This window comes from Marmota marmota, unplaced genomic scaffold (genome assembly GCF_001458135.2).
Source record: "Marmota marmota marmota unplaced genomic scaffold, marMar, whole genome shotgun sequence".
Lineage (NCBI taxonomy): Eukaryota > Metazoa > Chordata > Mammalia > Rodentia > Sciuridae > Marmota > Marmota marmota.
This window is the reverse complement of record NW_026000082.1, coordinates 33,939,375-33,963,714: the sequence shown is the minus strand read 5'-3', so window position 1 is coordinate 33,963,714 and position 24,340 is coordinate 33,939,375. Positions and strand designations below refer to the sequence as shown.

General features: G+C 35.5%; 1 protein-coding gene across 8 annotated transcripts in view; it reads right to left on the bottom strand.

Moving 5' to 3' along the window:
• Eya3 (EYA transcriptional coactivator and phosphatase 3) overlaps positions 1-24,340 on the bottom strand; it is a 102,505-nt gene that overhangs the window by 32,569 nt on the left and 45,596 nt on the right. For 6 of the 8 annotated variants that reach the window (XM_048816002.1, XM_048816001.1, XM_015485413.2 and 3 more), the window contains 5 exons: positions 22,920-22,986; positions 19,462-19,598; positions 11,292-11,429; positions 3,519-3,604; positions 715-898 (listed from right to left, as the gene is read on the bottom strand). In XM_048816002.1, the coding sequence (XP_048671959.1) occupies positions 715-898; positions 3,519-3,604; positions 11,292-11,429; positions 19,462-19,598; positions 22,920-22,986 (612 nt within the window). The remainder of the gene's footprint in view (positions 1-714; positions 899-3,518; positions 3,605-11,291; positions 11,430-19,461; positions 19,599-22,919; positions 22,987-24,340) is intronic. The other 2 variants (XM_015485414.2, XM_048816005.1) reach the window with 2 other exon arrangements.

Here is a 24,340-nt window from a genome sequence, read left to right as displayed (position 1 = left end):
GGATAGCAGGTCTGATACTGATTCTGATCAAGAATAGTATAGGCGGGATAGATATATAGGCCAAAGGAAACAGGGAGGAAACCAAGAGTCTTAGAGCATAATTGCTGCTCTACTACTGGATTACTGGATCAGGGTTTGCCAATTTGGCACAACTGACATTTTGGGCCGGTTAATTTTTTTGTTGAGGGGGATATCTTATACATTTTGGGGTATTTAACTAAGCAGTATTCCTGATCTCTACTCACTGGATGCCAGAAGCATCCCCAACCCAATGTGACAACAAAACTGTTTTCCATGTTGCCCAAAAGTTCCCTGGGGGGCAAAATCATCTCCAGCTGAAAACCATAGCTCTAGATCTATTTAATAATTTATAATACAGAAGACAGAAAACATTATAAAACATTCTATAAGGATAAAATAAATCACAAGGGGAAAAAAGATTGGGGGAATTTGTAGGCTGAAAGAGCTGGTAGGGGTTGGAAATACAGTATAGTCTTTTCATTGTTGCTACTTTTCTATTCTTAGTATCAGGCAGACATCAGCCACCCATGACTCATCACAGCCTGCTTCCAAAGTTTAAATACTCACCTAGGAAGAAAAGCCAAGAGCATGATGAAAGTGGCTGATATCAGAACAAAATTATCTTCCCCATCACCTGAAAACACCTTTTGGATTAAGTGCCCTTAAGCCAGTTTTCTGAACTGTGATACTTACCAGATGAAAGTCGCTGGGCTGCTGGAGCAGGAACCATGACATTAGGTTTCTCTGCCTGGTATGTGGTAGTTGCTAATGTGGTACTCTCAGCATCACTGTTAGTCTGGCCTGTGACTCCAAAGCTGGAGCTGGGGTAGCAGGTCTGGTACTGATTCTGACCAAGAATAGTATAGGTGGGATAGTCCTGTAGGCCAAAGGGAACAGGGAGGAAACCAAGAGTCTTAGAAAGAGCATAATTGCTGGATGTGGTGGCACACACCTGTAATCCTGGCAATCTGGAAGGCAGTGAGACAGGAGAATTGCAAGTTCAAAGCCAGCCTTAGCAACTTAGTGAGAACCTGTCTCAAAATAAAATATAAAAAAGGACTGGGGATGTGGCTCAGTGGTTAAGCATGTTTGGATTCAACCCCTGATACAAAAAAAGAAAAAAACCCCGAGAGCACACATATTAAATTTCTTTTTTTTTTTCATATTAAATTTCAACCAAAGGGTTCCTTCTTCCTCTTATTCATAATTATTTCCCTAAAACATTAATTTGACTTCTTGTTTTCTAATAGTCTCTCCAATGAAAACAATAACTTTAAAATACATTCTTTTTTTAAAAAAAAATTTTTCAGTTTTAGATGGACACAAAATAACTTTATTTTGTTTATTTATTTTTATATGGTTCTGAGGATCGAACCCAGTGCCTCACATGTGCAAGGCAGGTGTTCTGCCACCGAGCCACAACCCCAGCCCCTCAAAATGCATTCTCTAGAAACATGAGACCAGAAAAAAGAGCTGCTATAATATAAGGAAGGCCGAAAGGGAAGGTTCCTGTGTACTTTTATACATTACATACTATGTCCTTTCCAATTTTATGTACCGAATTTCTGCTAGAATTTTTAAACAAAAATGTCTATTCTTTAATAAGGTTATAAACCACTGCATTAAACGGCAGTGTTTATAAGGGCAAATTAACTTTAAAACGTATATACCCTACACTAAAGTTTCTTATTTCACAAAACTGATAATCTTTTCTTAAAAGTTTTCTTTAAAAATAAAAGTTTCCCTAAAATATCGGGAGGAAACTTTTGGTCATTTCACAAACATATATGCCAAAATTTATCAAGCCGTACAATTTAAATCAATATAGTTTGATGTCCATTATATCTTAACAGAGCTGTAAAATAAAACTGAGTGTGACACACCTTCAAAAAATTCCACTGACACTGATATTAGTGACAAATAGGACGACGCTAGTTGACCAAACTAATTCTTTTTTTTTTTTTTCCTATCTTTCTTTTCTTTTTTCCTCTTGCCTTAGTCACTGGAATTATAGGCCTGTGCCACTGTGCCTGGTTATGACTTAGATTCTTTACGCAACAGTATTATAGCTTGTGTGAATCAGAAAATGGGAACTCTCAAATTAAACCAACAGTAAAACCAAGAAAAAATTCTGAGCAGATAAGTAACTTCATAAATGGTAGCATTTGCAAAAAAATTTAATCAGTATTTTAAAGAACAGACAGCACAAGGGAAAAAATTGGAGATGAAATAAGCATTCAGCCACAGTAATTCAGTATTAAAAGAGGAAAAAAACCAAAGTAATAGAAATGATAGCAAAATAAAAAGGGAAAATTTTGAGAAATGGCTGGGTTAGGGAAAGGTAGGAGAAATGAAATGGAAATCAACCAGTCTGATTTTAGGACTTGGTTAATTAAGAGGAAAAAAAATAGTGTCATTGACAAGAATTCAGAAATATTAAGAAAAAGTAGTTATATTTCTGGAAGAAAAGAAGACAGAAAAAAGGGTAGAACAAAGGTCTTGTTCTAGATATGCTGAACTTAGGAAATAGCAAGATATCAAAGAAAAAGTAACCACCAATCAGCTGGAAGCCTGTAAACATATTGTAGCCCAGAATCTTCATCTTAGAGACAGTTTATCAGTATGGTTAAACACTCCTGAGGATGAAATTATTAAATGCAGAAAAACTAAATAGAGATGGTTCACATTATAAGATAGAATCAAAAAGAAGAGATGTGAATGCTTGGAGATGTAGCTCAGTGGTAGAGCACTTGCCTAGCATTATGTGCAATTGATCCCAGCTGGGAGGGGGGAGGGGGGAGGGGGGAGGGGGGAGGGAGGAGGGAGGAGGGGAGGGGGAGGGAGGCATGGATAGATTTATAAGAGATACAAAAAGAAACAAAGTTCCTATGAGAGTGCTAGGTACAAAACCAGAAACTCAATAAATATTTGTGGACTAAAAGAAAGAACAAATACAAGGACAGTGAAACAGAAAATGAACCAGAAAAGTAATGTTAATTGTGAGCAGAAAAAGATTCACAGAAGTGGTGATATCACTACAGAGAAAAACAACACAAAAACAAAACAACAATAGCAAACGTTCTAAAACACTGAAGATGTTACCAGTGATCTTGTAAGCAGAGTTAATGTTAACAGTGATCAAGACCAAATTTTAAGGAATTCCCAATGAAGTGAGTGCCAGGCCTTTTTGTAGGTTTTGGGGAATACATACATGAACAAAATAGAAAAGTAAATCCTAGCCTTCATGGAGCTTGTTGGGAGAAGATTAAGAGGTAAAAACACATACAATAGATAGAGCAGCAGATATAACCATATTCAGAGAGGCTTAATAGAGAATAAGAGAAACTGATGCAGCTTAAGAAGCCATCTAGGGTTCAGTTCTGAGGGCATCCAGAAAAAGGGTTCCATAATCCATGTTATTCCTGGTTGTTTCTTAGATAGGCAAACTGAACAGGGAAAGAAGAGAGAAAGAGCAAACTAGATGAACTATACTGTACCTGGTTTGAGATGCTGGCAACTGCTGCTGCTGGAATATTGGCAATTGTGGATGAAGTGGATATCAGGCTGGCATTTGTGCTTGAAGCTACAGAATTGAGAGTTTAAGAGATATTAGTTAAAGATACCATTTAAAAATCTATAAGACATTAAAAAATACATTGTCTTAAGTGAACACATCTACAAGGAGATAAGAAAACTAGCAACAGAAACAAATGCTCATTTTGCTTTTTTGTATGTCATACCTCAATTTAGACTTGATTAGAAACAAAACACTTCAAACGTCTTTCTGTTTCAACTTGAGTCTTCAACTCTTCCTACTAAAGTCCTAGAAGGATACATATACATTTCACAGCTCATACTAAAGATACTAATGAAATCAGAACTAACCCAGATTATTCCATTTCATCTCTCTAGAAGCTGAAAAAGGACTCACCTGCAGTGTGACCTACTAACCATCAGTGGAGCTCTGGTAAATCCTACACTATGATATTATCATTTACTGTTACTTGCCTCAAATTATGCCTTTTTTGATGCAAGATAATCATTCTGAGAAATAATGCTCCAAATTCTAAAGTGCTTGGAAATTACTTCTTGAGTTCTACTCAAATAATGGATTATTAATGAGGAACAAAAAGCACATCTGGCATTTAGAGACTTTATCAATGAATATATAAAAATTAAGAAAACATTAAATATATTCTAGTCAGGAGAAATGCATTTGGTAAACTACGTGGGCTGGCTGTCTTAAGACGAGGAATTTGGATTAAGTTTTACATTTTTTAAACATAGATTCTATCAGGAATTTAGAATTTCTCTGTAACTAGTAAATAACACAAGGACTTTTGTAAATGTAATGATATGAGATAATAGTTTTCAACTCTACTCTTTCACTTATCATAAACACTGATGCATGATTTCTACTGTAGTCATAAGTAATCCAAGGGTCCACCATTGGGTAGGGCTAACTGATTACCAACTCCATTAAGGGCAGTCAATAAGAAAACTTCTATTTAGAACAGGACTGGAGCCAGGCATGGTGGTACACACCTGTAATCCCAGAGGCCCAGGAGGCTGAGGCAGGAGGACTGCAAGTTCAAAGCCAGCCTCAGCAATTTAGCCAGGCCCTAAGCAATTCAGTAAGATTCAGTCTCTATAAATATAAACATAAAAAAGGACGGGGGATGTGGCTCAGTGGTTAAGCGCCCTTGGGTTCAATCCCAAGAAAGAAATTAAACAATCTTCAGTCCACTTACTAAATTGGGCTGGTTGTGAAAAACATTTGGCCACATACTCTATTATTCTTGCTAGGAATCTTAGTAACTTGATTTGCTAGTTGATAAGTGTCTGAGTTTTAAACAAGTACCAAGCTACAAATCAACGTTTTCTCCCAATAATAATGGCTTAGGGGATCTTGGCCTACTAACCTAGAAAGTTCAGGGTCCAATAACATTTTTCTTCTCCAACATAACCAAATCATTTCTAACATGTGTCATTCATTTATTCAGCAAAACAGTAAGTATATCAGGGTCTACTATGCACTAGAAACTTTTCCAGCCACTAAGGAATAAAATAGTGAGCAAGACAAAGTCCTTAAACTTATGGAGTTCAAATTCTAGTGAGGGATTGTTAGTTAATAATTAAGTAAGTAATACCTTTTAGTCCATGTAACTATCACTGAACTCTCATTAAACTCATCTAAAAGTGTGCATAAATACTGTATGTTCTATGTCATATACAACAATGACTAAAAGACCAGGGATTTTCAAAAAATGTACTGATTATCCTGCATATAAAGATATATAAAAATATGCTGGTCTCCACAAAACAAAACAAAACAAAACAAAAGCTGCAACAACAAATTATGTAACAAAAGTACAAAGTTAGAGAATAAAAAATTTAAGTGGTAGCAATTATTATATACCTAAAGGCTATCAGAATTCTAAATATCAATGGCATGGCCAAATGTATGTAGGTAGTCCTCACTCCTGAAAATGGAGCTGCAAAATCAGAAAAACAAAGCTTCTAAGAACCATGCCCCATTAGGTCAACCTAATATAGTCAACATACATAGCTTTGATCCAAAGGATGGTTACAGATTGGTGAGTGGCATGGCAGAATTAAGTGATATAGCCCCAAAGTTGAAAGGTTAACCCAAAGGGTAATGGCACATAAAAGTTTGTGTAAAATTTAGTTTTTACCTACCTGCCTAATTTTATGACATGTCACTCCATCTACCTTGCTCTGGCTTTCTCTGAGTTACTCAAAAAAAAAAAAAAAAAAAAGACAAGGTCTTTATCATTCAGCAACTCTGCAATATTGCTCTCTCTGTCTTGACTGTCTTCCCCTCCAGTCCTCCTGGCATAATGGCACTTCTCCTCAGCATGTCTCACTTCCTCAGAGATGCTCTCTCTGACCTTTTTATTAAAATAAGTCCTTGGGTTGGGGTTGTGGCTCAGTGGTAGAGTGCTTGCCTAGCATATGTGAGGCATTAGGTTCGATCCTTAGCACCCACATAAGAATAAATAAATAAAATAAAGGTTTTAAAAAAAAAAAGTCCTTTCTTGTTTTCCCAATCATAGCAATCTACTTCGTTTTTCTTTCAGAGCACATTTCAATCAGTGGTTAAGTGCCCTTATTTATTCATGTAAAAATTGTTTTTTTTTTCTCCCCTTCCTAGACTATAAGTTCCACAAAGGAGTATCTTCTTATTTTATTACTTTTAATGTCTAGCAAGGCACCTGGCATATGGTAGATGACACTCTATACATAGTTATAGGAAGCACTAGGTGTCTTGCATACAGTAGGTATGAGGGGCAAAACCACTATTTTCTGCTAGAGGTTGACAGTGGGTGGATTACTAAAACTTACTCTCAGTGTGTGACCAATACACCTGACCAAAAACTCATTCAATTCCTTTGAGACCTAGTAAAAACTGTGCATATTTGGTTAAAAGCGATTGTTTAAGTAGGTTGCTCATTCTCTCATTTATCAGATAATATTGAGTGCAAGTACTATTTCATGTGCATGAGTTGCATCAATGTATAGAACAAAGAAATCTGTCCACAAAGAGCTTAGTAAATCAAAGTAATTTCCTGAACAAGGTTTCTTAATGTTTGGAGTACAGATTTACAGCAGCAAGAAGTAGAGTATAGGATGATTTATGTGATAATGGATTAAAGCTAGAGAATTCAATAAGAACTCATGATTAATGTAACATAGACTATTATATATAGAAATATTTTTACATATGTGTACTTACATAGGTTAGTATAAATACATATATTTCTTTCTCTGTTAACTGAAAGAATCTTAAAGAAATGACACTGAACCAAGTGGAGTGGTGCATTCCTATAATCCCAGCAGCTTGGAAGCTGAGGTAGGAAGACTCCAAGGGAGGCATGCCTGGGCACCTTAGTGAGACCCTCAGCAATTTATTGAGACCCTATCTCAAAGTAAAACAAGAAAAGGGCTGGGGATGTAGCTCAGTGGTAGAGCTACCCTGGGTTCAATCCCTAGTACCACAACAACAAAAGAAGAAGAAGAAGAAGAAAAAAAAGACATCTGATACTCCAGTAGCAACAAGCATCCCTCATGCCCATATTTTGGTTTCTAATATCATCTTCTCCAGTAAGAGGAACCAGGTCTCCTTGGAGAAATAGTTGATTATAGGACTTGGACAGGTAATATACAAGATGAGACTGGAGCATCTCACAGTGCCAAAAATTAAAGAAAGTACTGAAAACAGAAACCAAAAAAATGGGGCTATGTAAAAAGGCATAGGATTCAACCAAAAGTGTTCCTGGTGGTTAAGCTGAAACAACAAAATACACTCAACACTCTCAAGGTCATCAAAAACAAGTAGAGTTGGAGAAACTGCAAAGTCTAGAGGAACCTAAATGTACTGTGGTATCCTACATGAGATCCTGGAACAGAAAAAAGACATCAGGTAAAAATTAAGAAAATCTGGGGCTGGGGTTGTGGCTCAGAGGTAGAGCGCTCGCCTAGCATGTGTGAGGCACTGAATTCGATCCTCAGGACCACATAAAGTAAAATAAAGACATTGTGTCCACCTACAACTAAAAAATAAATGTTAAAAAAATAAGAAAATCTGAATAAACTATATACTTAGCTGGTTCTTTAATTGTAACAAATATAATGTAAGGTGTTAATAATAGGGGAAAGTGTCTGCAGGGTATGTGGAGAGAGAGATGAAAACTCTCAGTACTATCTATCTATTCAATTTTCTATAAATCTAAAACTATACTAAAAATAACGTCTATGAATAAAAATGAAACAAAACACAAACTCCTGGTTAAAGAAAGACTATTGTGAATAGTTACCACAATAGTAAAGCCCAAAGACATTTAATAAAAGTTAAAATTAATTTTGAAACATCTTGATTTTGGCATTTGAAGATTATTAGTTAAGCCACTTCAGCTGAAGAAAATGACTAAAGGCAGAAACACATGGGTTCCAGACCCTTTAGGAAAAGACTAATACAAAAAGTCAGATCTGATCACTACCCTGGGGATCAGGAGGGAAAATAAGAAGTCATATCTACTTATTCAAAGATTTTTGTAAGTACACTAGAGCTGTCCTTTCTCACAACGGTACTACTGAGGTATAAACTTAAGAAAAGTTTTTTTTTTAAATTTTTTTTTTAGTTATATATGGACACAATATCTTTGTTTTATTTATTTTTATGTGGTGCTGAGGATTGAACCCAGTGCCTCACACATGCAAGGCAAGCGCTCTGCCACTGAACCACAATCCCAGCCCAAGAAAAGGTTTGATTCGAGTTAATCAAGCCAGAAGAGGATTTGACTTTGATGTAATTTCTTCAGGGAAGATAGGTTGCTATCAATGCTTTGGGACAGGATGAGTGGGTACTGCTATTTTGGCCACTTTTAACAAAATTGAGCCAGGGGTGGTAAGCAACTCGGGAGCTGAGACACAAGGATTATAAGTTCAAGGCCAGCTCAGCAACTTAGTGAAGCTTTCAACAATTTAGAGAGAACCTGTCTCAAAATAAAAAATAAAAGAACTGGAGATGTAGCTCAGTGGCAAAGTATCCCCTTGGTTCAATCGCCACACCAAAAAATAAAAAAATTAAAAGTTGATACACTGGGGCTGGGGTTGTGGCTCAGTGATAGAGTGTCTACCTAGCACATGAGAGGCCCCGGGTTCGATCCTCAGCACCACATATAAACAAATAAAATGAAGGTATTGTGTCCAACTACAACTAAAATAAATAAATACTAAATATTTTTAAAAATTGATACACTGTACTTGTCTTTATTGTTTAATGACTGAGCAGTTATTTAGATGGAAAGCAGCAGCAGTCCTGAATAACTACCCTTCATTACCATACTAAAGTAAAGGTAAGGTAGGGAGAGGTGGGAGACAGTGATAATGAGGAACCCAGGCAGTTCAAATCCACCAATAATATCCATATTCCTTTTTAGCCGATAGTTTTTCTTTTCTTTTTTTAAAAACAGTTTATTTTTATTGATTTATTTTTTTATGTGGTGCTGAGGATTGAACCAGTGCCTCAAGCATGTGAGGCAAGCGCTCAACCACTGAGCTATAACCCCAGCCCCTTAGCCAATAGTTTTTCTACTAACTTTTCCTTCAGAATAAATGGCACAAATTGACAACCTGATAGTTAATTTCTGCCTTATTTTCTACCATGTGTCAAAGTGCTAACAAACATTAAAATGGGAGGAAAAATAAATTTATATTATGTTAGTACAGGTTTTCAAAATGGGAGAGTTGATACAGATAAGATGATTTCAATACTGAAAATCTAACAACTGCAGTCATGATCTGGGGTCAGAATACCCAACTTATATCCTGTCTATATTATTTACTCTATGCCTTTGGACAAGTTACTTAGCTTTACTGTGCCTCAGGTTCTCCATCTGCAAAATGTGATTAAAACTACTTCCTTATTGTATTGTTTTAAAGATTATTTGAGTAAGTTGGGCATGGTGGCACATGCAGCAATCTCAGTTATTCAAGAGGTTGAGGCAGGAGGACAGCATATTCCAAGCTAGCCTGGAAAATTTAGTGAGATCCTATCTTATAAGAAGGGGGAAGGGTGCTGGGCATATAGCTGAGTGACAAAGTGCCTGTCTAGCATGTGTGAGGGTCTGTATTCAATCCCCAATACTAAAAAAACTAACATGAGTAACATCTATCCATTGCTTAGAACAATATCAAGAATATAATAAGCATTTACTGAATACAAGCAATTATCATTAATTGCAAAATGAGGGAAACCAGGTTAACTAATCGCAAGGAAAAATATACACTAATACACAATAAGAAGAGTGGTTACTGATGTTTAAGTTTTTTTTTTTTTTTTTTGTACTAGGGAGGAGGAAGAAGTAAATATAGCTATCAAGATAATCAAATTCAAGATACAACTAAAGAAGAGTTGTGGTTTTCCATCCTGGTAGAAAGTTATTAATATAAAAGAAGGGAACTCTTACTCTCACAATCAAGGTTTAGCCATGAGGAATATACCTATTTAGGAGAGATGTGGCTACTTATTAACATAGAGAAACATTTTATAAAAATGAAAAGGAAAGTAGGGTGCTGTGGCACACACCTGTAGTCTCCATTACTCTGGAGGCTGAGACAGGAGCATCACTTGAGCCCAGGAGTTCAAAGTCAACCTGGGCAACACAGCAAGCCGCTGTCTCAGGGGAGGAGGAAAAAAAAAAAAAAAAAGAAAGGAGGTAGTGAAGATAGACAAAGTCATGTTCTTGAGTTTTTCCCCTCTTTATTTGTTTCCCAGCTTAGAAATAAAGAAGTGGAAGAAGACTAAGAAGGGAATATAAAGAAAGAGGAAACTTGATAAATGACAGGAGGTAAACATAGTGACCAATTCTGTTCCAGTAGACCAAACAGTAGTTCCCACTAAACTGAAAGTCAAAATTTTGTTTAATTTACATAATTTTTTTTTGTCATCACCAAAATTCATATTTTAAGAATACCTCACAAAAGTTTTAGCTGTCTATCATTTATTCATTTAGAGTCCATTTGTAAGAAATAAAAAGCCAGGAAAAAGGAGGCAGATGAAAAGTCAGGCACATGGACACTACTCCCAGAATAGAGCAAGGACAAACTGTTTGCTCTGGATTTGGTAGGGTGGCAACTAATCCCATAGTGCCTTTGAGTTTTCTGTCCTCTTTCCTAATTGTTCTGATATAATTTATCACCTTTTAAAAGAACAACTAAGGAAAGTAAAGTTACATAGAGTTTAATGCTATGCTTTACATCCTGAAACAAATAATAACGAACTTTTTGAGCAAGAGAAATACTCTCACCAAGAAGTACTTAATGAAAACAGGTGCAACAAAGCCATAGCAGAAAAACAGCACGCAGCTCACATACCACTCGGACAATTCATACACAAGAGGTCAGCAAATTCAGACTTATGGACTCTTCTGTTCACTTATAGGATAAAATGTCACTGAGAACAGATTAGAACAAAATCAGAGAGGTTTTTTGGACACCAACATAAAAAAGGGAAGCTTCAAACTACTAAGCGGCTCACATCCAAAGGCTATACTACTTACAAACCACACTCTTTAGCTCTGATTTGCCTAACACAAAAAGCATGCACATATCACTCCTTTCTATTTAAGAATACAGAGCACCTGTATTATCCAATCTGTTTGGAAATACAGGTAGATTTAAAATTTAAAAAAACAATAATAATAATAATAATTAAATAACACACACACACAACCATGCCTATTTACCTTGAATGGGATAAGAATAATGTGCTGGGCTTGGCTGGCTTGTGGTTAACCCTGTAGTGCAGGTAAGAACACTGTGTTGACTTGGAGATGGAGTCTGAATTAAACCACTTTCAGGTTTCATACCTGGCCACAATGCACCTGAATCAGATAAATTGGACCAATTACAAACAATACACTGGGACTGAGGAGCATGGTTATGCTTTTAATTATTAGCCAGTAGGTTTAAAATCTAAATCTTAAAACAAAAATAAAATTTGCTTGTAAGAGAAAATGAAAGATTCTCCCACTTGTAATACACCACAAGCAAATACACTTTCAAAGAATTAGGAGATGGGGGTCATAAAAGCAAAACTCCTGCTAAAAACCCCAATATTTGTGTGTGTGTGTGTGTGTATGTGTTTTTACGTGGTGTATACACACACATATGTTCATTTCAATGATTAAGGGTAACTGACTGGGGTTCAGAAAGAGTTACTGACACCAAACTGGAGTATCTGTCATAAAGAGTGTCTGATGTTCATTTATCCAAATTGTCAAGGTGGCAGATAATTTGGACAACTTCCACCCAAGTTTAAAATCCACTTACCCATTAAATAAAAACTGAATTTTTCTAAAATATATTAAATACTTTTCTGTTTCTTAAGCTGATTATTTATAACCTTTTTTCTTCTGATTATACAAGACATACCTGCTTATTTTTATAAATTAAAAATATTACAGAAATATGTAACTGGGAAAAAAGTAATATATAATTCTGTTGTTTAACTACTTTTAATAGATTGCAGAAGAGTCACCCAGATTTCTTCTACACATGTACTAATCTTTCTTATTTTTGATAAAAACAGATCATTTTATATATACCATTCATAATTTACATTTCCATATAATATCTGAGAGGCATCTTTTCATGTCAGAACATACAATCTGTTATACCATTATTCATAACTGTTCCCCTTTTTTTTGTACCAGGGATTGAACCCAGGGGTACTTAATCACTGAGCCACATCTCAGACTTTGTTGTTATTGTAGTAGTAGTAGATGGACAGTATGCCTTCATTTTATTTGTTTTATTTTTATGTGGTGCCGAGGATTGAATCCAGCACCTTACATATGCAAGGCAGGTGTTCCACACTGAGCCCAGCCCCAGCCCCTCGTTTTTTACTTTGAAACAGGGTCTCACTAAGTTGCTGAGGCTGGCTTTGAACTTGGAATTCTCCTGTCTCAGTCTCCCAAGCAGTTGGAAATACAGGCGTGCACCATTGTGCCTAGCTCATTTTTACTTTATTTTTATTATAATGCTTCTGAGTGACTATCTTCCCAAAATATATTTAGTCTTTTCCTGCCTTCTTAGCAAGGAAGAAATAGTGAATAGATGTTTCTCGTAATTACTGTTACAAACATCAATATTATGCTGTGATATATAAATATTAGAGTAAAGGCTACTGTAATGTAAAGACATTTACTTAGTACTAAATAAAACTTACTAATAGTTCTATGATTTTTAGGTTCTGAGATCATTGTTTTTTTACCCAATGTGTTGCTTCTTTACAATTTCCCATCTTCATTTGCACCTCTTTTAATTTGCAATAACTAGGAAACCATAAACAAAGATTTTGTACATTACAGCCTAATGGTATCTTTTGTGAGTGAAATACTCATGATTACATAGATTTGGTGACAATTCTGGCTATAAAAAAAAAAACAAAAACCAATTGCCTAGTTTTCCCACTATATTCTGAATAGCTATGGTTGCTGGATCAAGTGTAGTTGAAGCTGATATTAGGCACTTTGCATGTAATCAGTACTAACATCAAATATGGCTTCATTAATCAACATTAATTAATTTCATTTACTCTTAATATGATAAGAAATCTATATTCAACTAATAAAAGCAATAGAAATACTTTAATAAGGACCTTTGCTTCTCCAGGGTGCTAAAATACCTCAGTACAACTTGGATTTGTCAATTCTGTTAATAAGAAAATCTAAGAATAGTAAAGGAGAAATGTGAAAATCTTGAATGGATAAAAAAGTGTGGCATATATACACAATGGAATATTACTCAGCAATAAAAGAGAATAAAATCATGGCATTTGCAGGTAAATGGATAGAGTTAGAGAAGATAATGCTAAGTGAATTTAGCCAATCCCAAATAACCAAATGCTGAATGTTTTCTTTGATATAAGGAGGCTGATTCACAGTGGAATAGAGAGAGGGAGCATGGGAGGAATAGATGAACTCTAGATAGGGCAGAGGGGTTGCAGGGGAAGGGAGGGGGCATGGGATAAGAAATGATGGTGGAATGTGATGATCATTATTATTCAAAGTACATGTATGAAGACACGAATTGGTGTGAATATATTTTGCACAACCAGAGATATGAAAAATTGTGCTCTATATGTGTAATAACAATTGTAATGCATTCTGCTGTCATATATAAATTTAAATAAATAAATAAATAATAATAAAAAAAGAAATGTGAAAATCTTAGGTTCACCTTGGAACATGGTTACTGCTTTGTCTCAAACCCTTAATGCATAAAAAGATGCATATTCTTTTCTTATCTATGAACTACATGAAATAACTTATCTGAGAAGATGGAATAATAATATCTTTAGTATGAATTAGGAGAACTGCCCCTTCCATTTATTTCATGGTCATTTAACTACACCTTGTCCAGGTCAGCCAGTCCTAAGGTAATATTTGCTAAGTTTGATTTTCAACAATAAAAATGTTTGAGGATTTATTTTTATTTACTTATTTATTTTGGGTACTGGGGATTGAACCCACAGGAGCTTTACTACTGAGCTACACCCCCAATCCCTTTTGTTTTTTGAGACAGCCTCACTAAGCTGTTGAGGCTAACTTTGAACTTGCCATCCTCCTCTGCCTCAGCCTCTTGAGTCACTGTGATTACAGGCATGTGCCATTGTGCCCAGTGAAGATATCATTTTAAAAACACGTATGATGTGAAATGCCAATTATCAGTAAAGAAAATAAAAAGGAGACACAGAGACAAGATGCGGAGGCAGGAAAGAAAGATGGCAGAATGGCAGACAGGACAAGATGCCAAGCTTTATTTATATCAATAGGTTACTTTAGGCCACTGGCATCATTAGCACATATTGTTCATTGTATTACTGGGCAGGTTACAGACTTAGCAACATTATGCAGCTTATTTATCAGTTACATACTAAGTTGCAATATGCAACCTTCGGAGCTCTGTGTAGCTCTCAAGAAAGTCCACTGTATAAAGTTACCGTTAGCAGGTTTAGACTCAGTGAAATAATGTGGTTGTCTAATAAGAGAGTTCCTTTATTCCCAGGAGCTGTGTGCCTGAAATCAAGGTCAAGGCTGATAAAGACTCTAACACAGTTTCCTCATGAAGGACAGTGAGTGATACAGCAGCCAGGCATCCTGTGTTTTTGCACAGAAGTTTTCCCAGCAGCCAGACATTTCTGTGTCTTTGCACAGAAACTTCCTAGCCACCAAGCATGCCACATTCATGAAGTTATCAGAGACCTCAATCCCAAACACAGAACCCCTACAAATATCAGTGCCTTAATTCTTGGTGGTTATGTATCACTCTTTTGGTAAGCAAATTACAATTTAAATGTCACAATTTCCTGATATATTGTAATCAATGTAATATCTTTTCTAAGTAGGTTTTGACCATGAGGTATTAATTTGTGAACATATTGTTATAGTATACTAAAGCAATATCTCATTAATAACAATGTATCAAGTGAGAATACTTTTATTATTAGTGTGTGAGTTAAATTTTATTTACCTATATTCAAACTGTACAATATTTATAAACTGGTCTCTCTTATAAGGGCACATGCATTTCTGGTCAGAAACACAATTAGATATTTAATATAAAATTATTTTATGAGAAACAGTTAAATAAAAGACAATAAAAATACTGCCTCCAGTATCACTGTAGTCCTGTTCTTCAGACACGTATATATCTTTCATTAAAGGCACCTTGTGCAGAATTCCAGTTAATAAGTAACATGACCAAATAAATGGTCTGACAATACAGAACTACTGCTTACAACAAATGAGAAAAACAAACTCTGGTTTATTGACTCTTTTTTTTGTCTACCAGCGACTGAACTCAGAAGCACTCAACCACTAAGCCATATCCCTAGCCCTATTTTATATTTTATTTAGAGACAGGGCCTCACTGAGTTGCTTAGCACCTTACTTTTGCTAAGGCTGGCTTTGAACTCTTGATCCTCCTGCCTCAGCCTCCTGAGCTGCTGGGATTCAGGTGTGTACCACCGTGCCCAGCCGGTATCTTGACTCTTAGTACACTGTGCCAGGAGTATGACTAGAAAGCTTTTCGAGCCCTTTCAGGCTTTGGTGCACCAATACCCTGCTTAGAGAGACTATAGAAAAAGTAAATCTATACCTGAGTGTTAGTCTTCTGATGCCCCAGGGTGGGGGCCTTATCATAAATTCTACCACTCTAATCTGATCACTCAGTTTATAGTATATATCAGAGTCATGGCTCTTTAGAAATTAGTTTAATTAGGAAATGAAGGACACACATGCTAGGAAAAAAATGTAAGACTATATTGGTTTGCTGATTCAATAACTAATTTGGCTGAACTATTTTATATACACTAATAGTGTAAGCTGAGTACTACTCCTGATTACAAAAGAAGTATCACAAAAAATATTACTAAGTGAAATGAAATGAACCATCCTTTAACATATCTCCAAATATTCCAACTCACATTAAATTTTTTTTAAGTAAATCAGAAGAGTGGCAACTAAGAACATATTGTATATAACCCTTAGAAATAAATCCTTTTCCTCACATAAAATTCTTCAGATCACTAGGAATTAAGACTTCTAATCTCTTTTTCTATTCGACTATCCCATCCAACTCCTATAATAGTTCAGAAAAGAAAACGATCAGCATTCTTCATTTTTAAAAAATATTTATTTTTTAGTTTTTAGTGGATATAATGTCTTTATTTTATATTTATGCAGTGTTGAGGATCGGACCCAGTGCCTCATGCATACCAGGCAAGCACTCTACCACTAAGCCACAATCCCAGACCATTCCTCATTTTTAAAAGATTATTTCTAACAAACCTTCCTAAAATTTTTTCTATTCTTTTCTCCTTTTTGTGAGAGGAAAAAACTTTTTAATTTCAGACATGATTCTGAGACCATGTTTTTGATACAGTTGTGAATTTATAAGTCCCTCTGGAATTAAACAGATGTAGGTTCAATTTTTACCCTGGGCATTTACTAATTGTATGACTTTGGGCTAGTGATTTAACCAAGTCTTAGTTTCCCTACCTATCAAAAGTGAAAATGTTACCACTTACCGCTTAGGACTATTCTGAGGACTAAATGAGACAATAATATATGGTGTAAAATTGCTTGACAAAGTAAGTACTCAAAAAATAGATTATTATAAGAGGTTTTCTCTAAGTCCTATTTACATCTGAAATAAAATAACAGACTAGCTAATCTTAAAATAGGCAGTACCAAAATCTTATTTTCAAAAGAAATGTTTTCTTTCTTTTAAGTGAACAAACTGCCAAAATGCAGGTATTAAAACCCAAGAAAATGTCTTTTAATGATACAGTAACTTTCAAAAGCACTACAAACATCTCTTTTTTAAAAAAACATTTTTTAGTTGTAATTGGACACAATACCTTTATTTATTTATTTATTTATTTATTTTTATGTGGTGCTGAGAATTGAACCCAGCGCCTTGCACGTGCTAGGCAAGCACTATACCTCTGAGCTACAACCCCAGTCCCATACAAACACCTGTTATACACAGCTCCGGAAAAAAAAAAAATCTGAGAATATGCTACATCCATTGTTCATGTTACCTCAACCTAAATATCTCTTCCCCAGTAAGTGTTATATATTACTTAAAGTCAAGTTAATGACTATCTGTCTCTCTCAATTACTGACAGAAGAATTTATATAACACAAGTCTTTCTTACTCCCAGATATTAAACAAAAACAAATCAAAAGAGCCTTAATTATCAAATTTTTTCTACAACATAAACAACATTTCGATGTTTTGTCCAAGATTTTTTTTTTGCAGTTGTAGATGGACAGAATGCTTTTATTTTATTTATTTTTATGTGGTGCTAAGGATGGAAGCCAATGCCTCACACGTGCTAGGCAAAGCGCTCTGCCATTGAGATGTCCCCAGCCCTCCTCTACGTTTTTAACAGAATTTTATAAATATATATAATTTAGAAATAAATGATCATAATAGATACAATACCTAGGATCTTTATGCACATGGTATTATGTTAGCCATTCCATAAACTGAATTCAGAGATAATGGGAATCTTATTTCATATACAACAGCAGGAATGATTAACTGTTCAAAAATGTTGTAAATGATTTGGACTTGCTCATAATAAATTCAAATCAAAATAGAGGGTAAAAAATGTGAAAATAATTACTTTATAATTATTAGCTGTCCAAAAATTAGCTTTAATATACACAAATAAAAATAATCACAAAAATATTCTCAGAGGGTTCTCTTTCCAAAAGGAAAGAGTCTTGGCTGGTTAAAAATATGACTAAGAAGCTGGGAATAGAGGCATACTCCTGTAATCCCAGGGACTTGGGAGGCTGAGGCAGGAGGATTGCAAGTTTGAAAACAGCCTCAGGAACTTAGTGATGCCCTAAGCAACTTAGCAAGACCCTGTCTTATAATAACAAATTTTTTAAAGGGCTGGGGATGTTGCTTAATTGTTCAGTACCCCTGGATTTAATTACTGGCACACACACACACAAAAAAAAAAAACACAAAAAAACACTCACTGACATAACATAATAAAAGACTATCCAAATGGGCCAGGAAAGATAAGAATGTAGAAATCAAAGGCAGGCAACAGTTAACACATCCAGAATCTATGTGGTGATTTTTGGAAATTTTTCTAATTCCCAGCTTGTTTAAATAAAGTCTACAAAGACATAATTTTATTAACATATTACATATTTAAAATATTTCTCTAAATTTTCTAACACCAGTGCTAGAAAAACAGACAAGGGGCAATAAAGCACACTGCATATAGCTATCAATTTACACACACACACACACACACAGAAAAATCAGCATAGAAATTAGGTGCCCAAAAAACCTCAAATTAACGTCTGATAAATCACTCTGATTTTCAGTTCATGTCCAAGATACCTAAAACCAATTAAAATAATTCCCTATGCACATGATAAGGTTATAGAAAATTGGAGATTTTCTCGTTTTAAGATGACTTTTGGGGGGCTGGGGATGTGGCTCAAGCAGTAGCACGCTAGCCTGGCATGCATGCGGCCCGGGTTCGATCCTCAGCACCACATACAAACAAAGATGTTGTGTCTGCCGAAAACTAAAAAATAAATAAATATTAAAATTCTCTCTCTCTCTCTTAAAAAAAAAAAAAAAAGATGACTTTTGGTTTAGCAGGACATTTGATCAGTTTGGGGCTGGGGTGAGCATAGACGGGAAAGAGAGAAATTGGCCAAAACCAAAAAGCAAAACCCCACCAACCATAGAGTATTTTAGGAGGCATATTTTATCTGGACATTAAGACTACCTGAATTTTAGCTGGGAGCAGTAGCGAACACCTGTAATCCCAGTGGCTTGGGAGGCTGAGGCAGGACAATTGAGAGTTCAAAGCCAGCCTCAGCAAAATTGAGTTGCTAAGCAACTCAGTGAGACCCTTCTCTAAATAAAATACAAAATAGGGCAGGGGATGTGGCTCAGTTGTCGAGTGTCCCAGTATTAAATAACATACAAAAAAATCCAGACTACCTGGTTTGGGCAGAAAATTGGCCATTTCAAAATATACTTATGCTTACCTAACTATGGTACCATGCTATATATAAAATAAGTTAAATCAACAGTAATTCTTCAAAGAGCTTTTCAAACACTTTAAAGATTTTAAGCTTCAGAGTTAAACTTTGGAAGTAGCTAAATTTTTGTGAGTGAACAAATGAGTATTGGAAAACAATTTTATATTACATGCATTAAACATCTTGTATACCCAAGTTCTGAATAAGAACTCTGTAAAAGATGACACATCTTTCAGCTTCCTGATTAGCCATGCTTGCTTTTTGAAGCTTCTGGAGTATAAAATCAACATTTGTAGAAATTGCTTATAATAGAATGCCTTACCAAAAGGAGGTAGTCCATATGTTTGTGTTGCCTGAGGATAGACAGCATAGGGTTGAGACTGCTGTAGTGTCTGGTACTGAGTCTGCCCAGGGTAAGCAGTTTCCGAAACAGGAACCGACAGGATATGTGCATAAGGTCTGGAAAAATTCAAGAAAACAAAAACTTTCATGAAAAATTCAAGAAAACAAAAACTCTGAGTTATTTTAGTAATAAAAAATAGATAAAATAATTAATAACACTAAAGTTAAAAAATCAGAAATGAGACAGCTTATCTGCCACATAAAATGGCTCTTATGGTCAGAAAGCTGAATGCTTTTTTCTTTTTCAGGTTCTACTACATCCACCTAAGGAAAAATTTTATGGAAAACTTAATACTTTCAAACATCCTTCCAAGTTCCAATTATTATCCTACAAACATCCATGATGTAGTACATAAAAGGCACTACGTGAGGCGAGGCACAAGAACTAAAAATATTTATGCCCTTATTTATGTCTTCATACAGAGTAAAATCCTAAAATAATAGAAAACTAGATAGAAAAGAATTGGCAATTGGATCTCATTCTCCACCCAATTCCTTGGGCTAAACTAAAGTTCTGAGAAGGAAAGTTGGACTTGGAGAAGAGGATGAGGCTGATTGAGAAAAGGCAAACGAGGGGGGCTGGGGTTGGGGCTTAGTGATAGTCCACTTGCCCGGCATGTGTGAGGCACTGGTTTGATTCTCAGCACCACATATAAATAAAGAAAATAAAGGTCTATCAACAACTAAAAAGAAAGAAAAGGCAAATGACCATATCAGAAAACAAAGGGTAGGGGTGAACTCTAATATTCTCATATCAAGCTTTATAAAATAAGAGCCAGGTTAACTAATAACGTCTAAGAAATCTCAGTTAAGACTTTATCTCCCCACTGATATTTAAGTAAGAGCAATACCATCACTAGTTGGTGGCAACCAATCAGGAATCCTTAAGGATTTGAATTCAGCAGGTAAGTCCCTGGGACTTCATACACTGGCTAGCTGACCTGTCATTTCATCCATGCAATTACACTGAATGTTTGAGTATCAGTTACTCTATTTGGTATATTATGATGTACTTCCAATGCAAGGAAAAAATGTTATTTGTATTATTATTGTATTATTTATGTAATAAAAACAAAATAAGGGTGGAAGGTATATGTTGTAGCAGGGGAAAAGATTTTTTGCAACTTTCGAGGTAAAGGACAATAAGGGAAGGCTACAAAGAAATGGTATGTGAGCTGAGCAGATAGCATGTACACATAATCAGGAGAGAAAGGGTGTTCTAAAAAAACATTTTCTAAGGATGTTTCTAAAAAGAAACAGTATTCTAGAAGGAAAAAAGCCCTGGTACAGAGGAAGGAAAGCAAGGGTTTCAGTCTCTAAGGAACAAACACTATATTATTAAGGCAAGTATATTGAGAAGAAAAGTAACGAGCAAAAGACAGAAAGATTGGGGCTGGAGTTGTGGCTCATTGGTAGTGCGTTCACCTAGCACGTGCAAGGCCCTGGGTTCGATCCTCAGTACCACATAAAAAGAAATACATAAAAAAATAAAGGTATTGTGTCCAACTACAACTAAAAAATAAATATTAAAAAATAAAAGAGGCAGAAAAATAAAGCAAAGCCCCTGGTTAAAAGAGTTCAGACACATCTGAAACAACTGGGAGGCACTAAATTGCTGAGCAAAGGAGGACAAGGTCAAAGCTATTCTTTAATAGAGGTTAATTTGACATTGTTTTCTAAAATGAATTAGAAGGAGGTAAAGCTGCAATGGAGGTCCAGTTAAAATCACAATACAATGTTTCTGATATGTAGTAAGGAGATCTGAATTAAGATAGAAAGCACAGCTAATAAAATGAATGTAGCAGGTATGCAAATACTTTATTTGGCATATGTAACATATTCATGACTCAGTGGACCCCAAGAGACTGTATTCATAGCTAGATCTGAGCTCAGGAAACAGTTCAGATAATAGTTGCTATTCAAGTCATATGGGAACAGTCTGAAGTATTAGTGACCTTGGATGGATTCATTTTCAGAGATAAGAAAGATCACAGGGGGCTGGGGTTATAGCTCAGTGGTTGAGCGCTTGCCTTGCACATGTGAGGTACTGGGTTCAATCCTCAGCACAACATAAAAATAAATAAAATAAATAAAGATACTGTGTCCATCTTAAAAAAAAAATTGAAAGATCACAGTATCCTTTTTCATGTGTCTGCAGATCTCAAAGCTCAAATGTGTTTTTATATTTATTATCTAATTTCTTCATAATAATCCCACAGAATAGGTTTAATCATCTCACAGAGAAAACCACATGAAAATGACTAGGCAAGGCCATTAGTGTTAATATCAGATTAGAAACAAAAAACTCAATGAGTTGACTTTTTAATTAGTTTATTTTTAATACAAAATTCAAAAGGAAAAATGGGCACAACTAGAAAAAAAATGCCAATTTCTTTTTACAACTCTCACAGGGGCACCTCTCACCATTTCTTTATGTCTCCTATGTTTGTAATGCATAAGAATATACCCTGGCTTAATAAGCATACTTATACTTGTCTATGCATGCATAGGTCTATCTCTTCACTAATTCACAATTGGTAATTTGGTATATATACTGTTCTGCACCTATCCATCTTGAAATGATTAACCTGGTTGGTCTTAACGCTGACCTTACCTTACCTCTTAGTGACTTCAATCCACCAAATCTATCTAACTTTAAGCCCAATTCTACTCTGAGGACATTCCTCAAACAAGGAAATGAACAGAGATTAAGCTGAGAAGTCCCAAACCGGGGCCATCTTGAGCAGATTTTTAAATTTCTGGGTTAAGGTAGAGGAAAGAAAAGGATCACAGATCAATCAGTAGTATGTTTTGATCACTAACAGTATTTTCTTTTTCTTTTTTCTTTTCTTTTCTTTTTTTTTTTTTTTTTTTGGTGGTGTTGGGGATTGAACCAAGAGCCTTGTGCATGTGAAGCAAGCACCCTACCAACTGAGCTATATCCCCAGCCAACTAACAGTATTTTCCATTTTCAGTGTCTACTCATTTACAGTGGGTTCCTGTGTAACAGTAATCTATTCCACGCAACTATCTACCTTTTAAAAGGATGTTGTAGCCAGGCATGATGGCACACGCCTGTAATCCCAGTGGCTCAAGAGGCTGAGGAGGAGGATCCCAAGTTCAAAGCCAGCCTCAGCAACTTAGTGAGGCCCTAAGCAAGTCAGTGAGACCCTATCTCTAAATAATATACAAAAAGGGGTGGGGATGCAGCTCAGTGGTTAAGTGACCCTGGGTTCAATACCTGGATTAAAAAAAAAAAAAAAAAAAAAAAAAAGGGTTTACATAGATTATATTTAGAGGAAACAGAAATAGGAATAAAGACAGAGCATGAGAAGTGAAAAGGTATACATATATTTCAAAAATAATCATTCAACTTACTTTGCAGAATACATTTGTGAGGTATAATCATTGGATGAGCGAGGGATGTAATCGGTGCATGTCATAACTGAAAAAAAGATAATATCACCAGGCAAAAAAGTTAGAACATTTCAAAAATGAAATGGAAAAACTGCACATTCCACTGCATAGTCGTTCAAACTAAATTAACAGAACACAGTTTGGATATCACAAAGTTTGAAAAAGACTGTAGCAGAAAAATGCCACTTTTGTGTTTATAGACCTGTTTGTAGACTTTCAGAGACAATGAAAGAATTGAGAATGTGGGGTGACAGGGGTATGGAAAAGAGCCAAAGGCTGATTCCAACTGATTTATATCTTTACCAATCAATGATCTAAAACCATAGATAAAGTAACCCTCTAAGCTCTCAGCTGTGCTCAGGAAAACTTAAAAAGCAAGTTTGTATCCGGGAAATCACATTATGCTTCTTCAGCTTATTCATTCTCTGGGTGCTTATTCTATTCTTAGTAAAAGACGATAAGAATGATCTCCAAATCTTTGGGGGGAAGTAACCAATTTTATTAGAAAATTGTTGTTACTGTTGTATATAAAGAATGGTAAAACAGATGCAAGTACAGTACTGTTTTTTTTTTTTAATGTGCATAGTAAAGGCTTTGTTTACATTTGGCAAAGTAGAGACAGACTTAAGAAACTGATGTGATATTCTGATAAACTGTCAGGTATAAGTGACTTTACCAGGTGGTATCTCTTGACCCCCATGATTTTACATTGAAAAAGCTGCTGTGAAGCTATGACCCTTATGATTACATCTGAGATAAATGTTGTAAATATTTGATTCAAGTTTGACAGGTAGCTATATGCCATTCATTAGGCACTATTTCAGTTCACATTGTAGGCAGTTACATTGCAAAATGCTTTCATCAGACTCCTGAACTATTCAAGAACTTCCTTCAACAACAATAAAAGAAGCTATTCTATTGTCAACAGGGACTGGAACCAACTAAGTTTGTATCTAGCTAGGTTCACTGAAAGAGTACCTGAACCCAAAAGGAAACCCCAGTCAAGAACAGACAAGGGACCAATTCTTGTCCAAGGGTTAGGGCTGTAGTTCAGTGGCAGAGCGCTTTCCTAGCATGTGTGAGGCACTGGATTTGATCCTGAGCACCACATAAAAATAAATAAAATAAAGGTATTGTGTCCAACTATAACTAGAAGGATTTTTTTTTAAAAGAGTAAGGCAATCAATACCTGTGAGCTTATTATAGAAGATATTATCCAATGTCATTGTTTGAAGTCTTTAAAAATAATTATTGGACACCTGAAGGTGATATTCATCTATAATCATCATGTCAAAAACGAAGGGGATGGGCTGGGGTTGTAATTCATTTGGTAGAGTGTTTGCTTTGCATGTGTGGGGCCTTGGGTTTGATCCCCAGCACCA